Genomic DNA, 7,561 nt, shown 5'->3' on the forward strand with positions numbered 1-7,561 from the left:
AAAAAAAAAAAAAAAAAAAAAAAAAAAAACGTCTTATTTGAAAAGGAGCGGGCCTGTTGTTCTGCTGGCATTCATTGGCTGTAATAAGATGCCCATTAAGCCACACACCCAGGTGGGTTGATTTACGCTTAATGAATGTGCCGACCACCATGGGTACCCAGCCTCAGTACGGTGCTGGCTCGGCTCCACCATCCAAACTTTCAAACCCGCTTTATGTCAGACTGAATATGGGAGAGGGACGGACCGGGGGGGGGGGGGGTGGATGTTCAGAGCAGAGGGAACATTTATCTGAACCAAACTGTTTGTCCTTTTAGATCTCAACCGATTTCCTTTTGCTTGAATTTTGTTCACCGGTACAACGTTAACACGATTAAGGATAACGAGGATTAAATCATACTCTCGCGGTGTTTTCGGCGTCCCCTGCTCCCAGCACACACACACACACACACACACACACTCTCGGTATGGCCCAGAAGCCCAGGTGTTATCCGGCTGATAGGCAGCACTGTATTACATGAGACTGCGGATTGTTTCCAATCCCCGAGAGGGAACACCCCCCTCACACACACACACACACACTCACACACACATTCCCATGCATGGTGTTGTTTGAGTCTGAATATTCATGCGGTTTCTTTTATGTATTTGCTCAGATCCTGCGGTGCAGCTGTAATTACGCATTTTTCTTAGTATTTGTTGCCTTTTTTTTATTGCTGGGCCATTACAGGGTTTTTTTTTATCCTCCAGTCTGAGATTTAGGGTGTAATTTAAAGGGCTTTGGTGGTGATAATAGGCCTGCAAGTGTAGTTGGAGATGAAGATATATGCAGGCTTGTTATTGGAAAGCTGGTGCTCGTCAAACGCATCTGTAATGGTGAACAAAATGAACACGGAGGAGAAATCCAGTGATATTTAGGCACCGAAAGGATAACTCTACAGGATTGCTTTGCATTTTTAAATGAACAAACATATTTTAAGGTGTCCTTATGTTAGTAACATTCACTTGGTTCTAAAAACAGTGATGCATTTTATTCGTTGTAATTAATTCAGGCCCAGACTCAGTGCTTTTTTAAATCTCCTAATGGTTTAACTTGGAGTGTGGTGTGAGTAGGTTTTTATTTTAGAGAATGAATGAATGCTTTTTCCCCCTCCTCTTAGGCGGAAGATGATGACGAGGGGGGAGATGAGAACAAGGCCAGAGGAAACTGGTCCAATAAACTGGATTTTATTCTGTCCATGGTTGGCTATGCGGTGGGACTGGGGAACGTGTGGAGGTTCCCTTATCTCGCCTTCCAAAATGGTGGAGGTAAGAGTTCTGGGTCACTGCTTTTAAAATCCCGACACCGAAAAGAAACGAAAAATCTGTTCAGAAAATCGAATTATACTTTGTTTTAGGTCAGGGTTTGAACATTTCTGATTATTGTCCTCTTATTGCTTGAGGTGGTTCTTCCAATGTGTCGCCCAGTTTATCCTCGTAGGCCTTTAACCAGGAGAACAAACACCGTGTTAAAGAAAATACAAGCAAAGAGGAGAGAATTTTGTTCAGTGACTATTTTCATAGAAAAAAAGGAAAGATAAATAAATAAAAATACACTTAAATAAGGTTTTTACATCATTATTAAAGCTGTAAAAACGGCCACAGTCGTTAATAATATTATTAATATTAATACTAGCAATAATAGTCCTAGATTTATTATTATTATTATTATTATTATTATTATTATTACTATTTATTCTTTAATTTGTTCAGATATGGTAGAAGACATTTACAGATAACTGATGATTTTTATTCATTAATCAATAATAAATATCAGCAGATGAGCGGCTCCATGTCTTCATTTCCATTTGAATTTTTCATAAAGTGTTAATGTTACTTGAACTGCTCCCTGTAGCCTGCTGTGTAATTTCCTTGTAGGGGCGTTTTTGATCCCCTACCTGACAATGTTGGGCATTGCCGGAATCCCAATCTTTTTGCTGGAGGTGTCTCTGGGCCAGTTTGCCAGCCAGGGGCCCGTCTCAGTGTGGAAATGCATCCCAGCACTGCAAGGTAAACTGCCACAGACTAATCAACTAAAAAAAGAAAGAAAGAAAAAATATTCACAAATAAAACTCATTTTCTTATCATCACGAGTTCTCTACTTTTCTTAAGAGTAATTTATATATTTCGTCTCATTTATTTATTTTAGGTTGCGGGATTGCCATGTTGATAATATCTGTCTTGATAGCCATATACTATAATATTATAATGTGCTGGACACTGTACTACCTGTTCGCTTCGTTGAAGGGCTCACTGCCATGGGCTAACTGTAGGAATGAGTGGAACACGGTGGAATGTAAGGACAAAGACATGCTGCTGTTAGGTAAGACACACACCTTCACACACACACACACACACACTCTTTCTCACACACTCACACACACCAAAAGCACCTCTCTCTCTGCACAATGCGCAATGCGTCATGACTCCCTCAGCTGAGGTGTCCTGCAGTATAATGAATCCTGACCTGTGATCTCTGCGGTGTTTCTACTCTCAAAAACACTTTACATTCAGAGCACTTCATCTCTTTGATCCGTTTTTAATCACACAGGCCGAATACCATGAAAGGAGGCCCTCAGTGGGACAGAAACACATGTATTCCGATATTCTCCATTCTTTCTTTGTATGATAATGTCACATTATAGCTCTGTTTTATGCTTTAAAGCTGCAGCATACAGCTGAAGCAGTCTGTCTTGGTCTGATTTTTTAATCAAACTGTAGATTGAATCATGTTGTGACTGAGGGGGGGTGTGCGGGGAGGGGCCACGGAGGTGTCTGATGTCGATCTGCGTCGAATAAATATCGAAATTCCGTTCATTTCGTAGAATATTTGCCTTTAGCGATTCTGTGAATTCAGCACAAAAAACTGCTTGCTTGACAAATTTACTGTACTGGCTGAGCTGCTGCAGTGCTGCAGTGAGCCCGAGACTGACCCCTGCTGGCTGCCACACGCACTGCAGGCCCATTCAACACTGTCGTCTCTCTACCACTCTCTCAATCTCTTCAATGAGGAAGATAACAGAAAGATTGTCAATAAGAAAATCATTAAGGTAGCTTAAAGTTACAATAAATTATTCATTCATTGACGTCATAAATATTATTTAAATGATGTAATCTGTAGAGTATTAATGTAGTGGGGTGGACCAAACACACTGCAAAAATGACAAATACTTTTAGTTTATAATTTTCACATTTTTGTGTGAAAAAGATGCAGATGGAGGTGGAAAGTATTATTTTTTGTTTGGATTAGGTTCATTGGTTTGTGCTATTTTTCTCCATCCTGTTTAGTTACAGAAAAACTCTTTCTCTGCCACCTGAGTGGTTGAGTTATTGTTGTTTAGTTAAAGGTAATTTGCAGAGAGTTATTCTCAGTTTTAGTCAGTATTTTGTCTTGAATTTAGAAAAATAAATTCTCACAATATACACTGCATTTTATATGAATTCAGCAGGATTTAAGAAATAAAAGCATAAAAAGCAATTTTGTCTGCACAATTTGTCTGACCTGTCTGCATGAAAAATTGTGCAGTCAAAAGCAAAACAGGTTTTTCTTATCTTTCCTTTCCCTTAGTGTCTGAAAGAGGCACAGATTCAGTGTCCCTGTTGGCTGTATATTAAAAAAAGAATCAAAATCTAAGTTGGGTCCAGTTCTCGCTGAGGATCAGCCTCCTGTCAGTCCTCCTTTCTCAAAATCAGACCCATCTGTTCGCTCCCACTTTACTTTCAGTGTGAAAACCTGAGTGGACAGTAAGCTCTGTCCCACAGGAGCACTCTGACAGTCTCTCCCAGTTGACGTGTGTTGGTTTCTGATTGGAACAGACACGTGCATCCTGCGGGACAGAAACATCACCTCCATCAAGAACTCCACGTTCTGTCTGTCTGCGAATGCTGTGGGAAATCTGAGCAAACTGATAAACATGACTGTGGACGGCAACAAGACATACGTCAGCCCCAGTGAGGAGTACTTCAAGTGAGTGCATCATTAAAAACGGTTTAAAGTAGAATTTAATAATAGAAACAAACATTTGACCTGGACAGTTTGGTTTTCAGGTCTAATTTTTAGTGAGGAATAAAAATCTGATATTTTTCTCAGTCTTCTCATGCAGATGTTTGGCTTTCTAGGGCCTTCAAAACAGCGTCGTCGGGCAGCAGCAAAAAGGGTTTACAGGAACTGAGAGCAGACTTCTTCATAATGATAACAGTTTTTAAAAATTTGTTTTAAATTTGCCCTCTTGAAAGGGTTTCACAGAACCACAGCTCTACATTTTTGGTGTAGAAGAGGACCAATAAATCTTTGAATTTAAATCACCAATGTACCTTGAAACCTTTTCGTAAAGTGTAAAATCTGCCACTGCAGTGAACGAATTACAGATTAATTTCCAGTGCAATCTTACAACTACAGTACAAAATACAAAACAAATACAACATGTGAGACCTTATTATTAAATTCTTGAATGAAGATGATTTGTGTTGAAATAATCTTACTGCCTTACTTTCTCAAAAGGTAAATTAAGACTTGTAGGAAAAGTAATACACAAGAATTAAAACATTTATAAAAATAAATAAAATTGCAGTGTACAGATTTATATTTAATCTACATTGCTTTTTATGTAAATTTAGTTTATTGCAATTTTCTTTCAGACTGAAAACTTTGCTGTTTGATTCACACCTGCAGGTACAATGTGTTGCACATCTCTAAAGGAATTGAATATCCAGGAGACATCCGCTGGCCTCTGGCAGGCTGTCTGCTCCTGGCCTGGTTGATCGTCTACGCCTCTTTAGCCAAAGGAATCAAGTCATCAGGAAAGGTAAGAAAACACACAAACCCCTGAAAAAAAACCAACCCCAATCTTAACTCATATTTTAATTTGAACAGACCTTGTTGTGGCCTGGGGTTCGGTTCTCGTAGCTTTGTAATCTTTGATCTGTTGTTTGTGGAGAAACTTGATTTGTATTTCTTTGAATGTCCGCCTTTGGGTTTTATATTCTTAAATATAGTTATTTATCACTTTTTTAAAACTTATAATTGCTGAGTGCATGAAGAAGAAGCACTGAGCACTTGTGGACAGGGTGTCTTGAGCACACCCACAGCATCTCTGTGCGTTGCAGTGGATTGTGGGATACACTTTACAAAGAAAAAGGGGAATGCAAGATTAATTTACCCTCTCTGCATCACTCTTAATTGGACCTTTGGTAGAATTTTGGAGATCTCTTTTTCTCCCAATATGCAAGGACAGCATGCAGAAGGAAACATTTTACATTGCACTGATTGTTGCTAGACTTTAGAGCTTATTCAGATTGAATTGTTGTATAAGGTTGCCCTCTACTGGACACAGATGTGACATACACTGTGGCAACATTCAGAGATCTCAGTTGGCACTGTTATAATTAAGACTCCTGAGAGATGGCACAAATTCAAATTTTAGGTGGTGGTATTTGTGGCTAAGGTTGCTCATTACACTGTAATGCAGCTGCAGTTCATGCATTAAGGACAGACGCTCTGCAACCTCACATTTGCTTTATATTATGATTTATATTATGTGGGAAAATGAAACCTGGAAGACACTGTCGCTGTGAGAAGGATTGTAGGAATTTGATTCTTTCTTGTATTACAGGTTTGTTTTTATCAACTGACAAAAAATATTTTGCCTTAGAAACTTAAAGATCCCCTCCAGACATACATTAAGACGTTACAGATGTTTGTTCTGTTTGGAACAATAATGTGTGCCTGATTTTTTTTTTCTGCGAAAATGATAATTTCCACATTAAAAACCTTAAAAAGTCTACTCCTTCTTTCTTTTCCAGAATCTACGAATACGCTAATTAAGTTTATTAAGTCCATTCTCGGTGTATGTGTGCTGGTGGCTTCAGTTTCTATATCACAGTTGATGTTGCAAACTAGACCAGGATTGACTTCAACCCAGATTGTTTGTCATGTCACAAATTATGCTCGTAGACCCCTTAAAAATCAGATTTTCTGTGAGATCAGAGAAATGTTCCACTTTCAGCAGATGAATCTGAAACGTGTCAAACTCTGCACATACATCATTCTGCACGGTGAAGCTCAAACATCCAACCATCCTTTTTTTGTAATAGCTAGATTAAGTTTAGGTTTGACACTAAAATGACTAAAAAGAGACTAAATGTAAAAAAGTAAATTGAATATTGCATACATTACAGAACACTCTTAATAAGAAGAATAGTCTCCTTTCACAGACCTCCTATTTCCACTCTATTATCTTTAGATATCACATTTTTTGATGCCATTCTCTCTTTTTCTTGTCTCCCCTCTGCTCAGGTGGTTTATTTCACAGCCACATTTCCCTATGTGGTGTTGGTCATTCTGCTGATCAGAGGAGTGACCCTCCCCGGTGCCTTCGACGGAATCCTCTACTTTATCACACCAAAGTGGGAGAAACTGAACGATGCGAAGGTACCTGACGCCTGCTCGTTACATTCAGCCGTTTTTTGCACCGTTTGTCCCTTTCCCTGCTCTTTACCTGCAGCTCTTCCTCTCTTCCTCCGTCAGGTGTGGAAAGACGCAGCCACTCAGATCTTCTTCTCTCTGTCGGCTGCTTGGGGAGGCCTCATCACTCTCTCTTCCTACAACAAGTTCCACAATAACTGCTACAGGTAAACACACAAAAGGTAAACCATGCTTCTGGCACAATAGACACATGCCACTGTATCTGTATGTCTGATAGAATTGTCAGTAATAAATGACACTCTTTGCAGCCAGCAGTTCAGTGTTTCTTTCATTATTAAATTGAAAGAATATTGTAATTGATTGTGGTTTGCAGAAACATGTTTTTCACGCAGACACAACTCAGCAGATGAAGGATCACACACACACACATGCCTCATACACAACCGCCCTGTTTCAATATAAAATAAAGTCAATTTGTTGGACTAGGACAAAATAACAGAGACATTTTACAATAAAAAGCACTACACCCCCTTGTGTACACCTTGTGTAAATGCCTAACACTCTTTAGAGCCCTCTATTTGCAGAGTATTTATTCCTGCCACCAGAGGGCGCCAAAGGCATCTCTTATCTGTGTGTACATGAGAGTGATCTTTAATCAAATTTAAGAGCATTATCATATAATATATAACTTGTTATGTGTAGCATGTTTTGAATATTGCTGCCGTATTTCAGTCGCTATAGCAGATATTTGCTTATTCAGCCTCTGTCTCTCTCTTTCCTCTTTTTCTCCGTAGGGATACAATTATTGTGACATGTACAAACAGTGCCACCAGTATATTTGCTGGGTTTGTCATCTTCTCGGTCATTGGTTTCATGGCACATGAGTTGAAAGTGCCGATAGAGAAGGTGGCAGATGAAGGTAAGATACCTAAACCAGCAGGCAGCAGCAACAGGCCGGCGCTGCTCATTAAAACACTCCTGAACAAGTTGAATCTTCTTACCTGCTGTGGAGAAAGTGTGTGTGCATCCTCATTTATGTGTGTGTGTGTGTGTGTGTGTGTGTGCGTGTGTGTGTCTGTGTGTGTCCGTGTGTGTGTGTCA

At 39.5% G+C, this 7,561-nt stretch overlaps 1 protein-coding gene across 1 annotated transcript in view; it reads left to right on the forward strand.

The window, feature by feature from the left end:
- The window catches only part of slc6a5 (solute carrier family 6 member 5), a 22,413-nt gene that overhangs the window by 1,800 nt on the left and 13,052 nt on the right, over positions 1-7,561 (forward strand). The window contains exons 2-9 of the mRNA XM_035652002.1: positions 1,158-1,305; positions 1,915-2,046; positions 2,186-2,359; positions 3,853-4,003; positions 4,709-4,841; positions 6,332-6,466; positions 6,563-6,666; positions 7,255-7,483. Coding sequence (XP_035507895.1) covers positions 1,158-1,305; positions 1,915-2,046; positions 2,186-2,359; positions 3,853-4,003; positions 4,709-4,841; positions 6,332-6,466; positions 6,563-6,666; positions 7,255-7,483 — 1,206 coding nt within the window. The remainder of the gene's footprint in view (positions 1-1,157; positions 1,306-1,914; positions 2,047-2,185; positions 2,360-3,852; positions 4,004-4,708; positions 4,842-6,331; positions 6,467-6,562; positions 6,667-7,254; positions 7,484-7,561) is intronic.

The sequence above is a fragment of the Morone saxatilis genome, unplaced genomic scaffold (genome assembly GCF_004916995.1).
Source record: "Morone saxatilis isolate NCDOM2014 unplaced genomic scaffold, NCSU_SB_2.0 Contig11, whole genome shotgun sequence".
Taxonomy (NCBI): Eukaryota; Metazoa; Chordata; class Actinopteri; family Moronidae; genus Morone; species Morone saxatilis.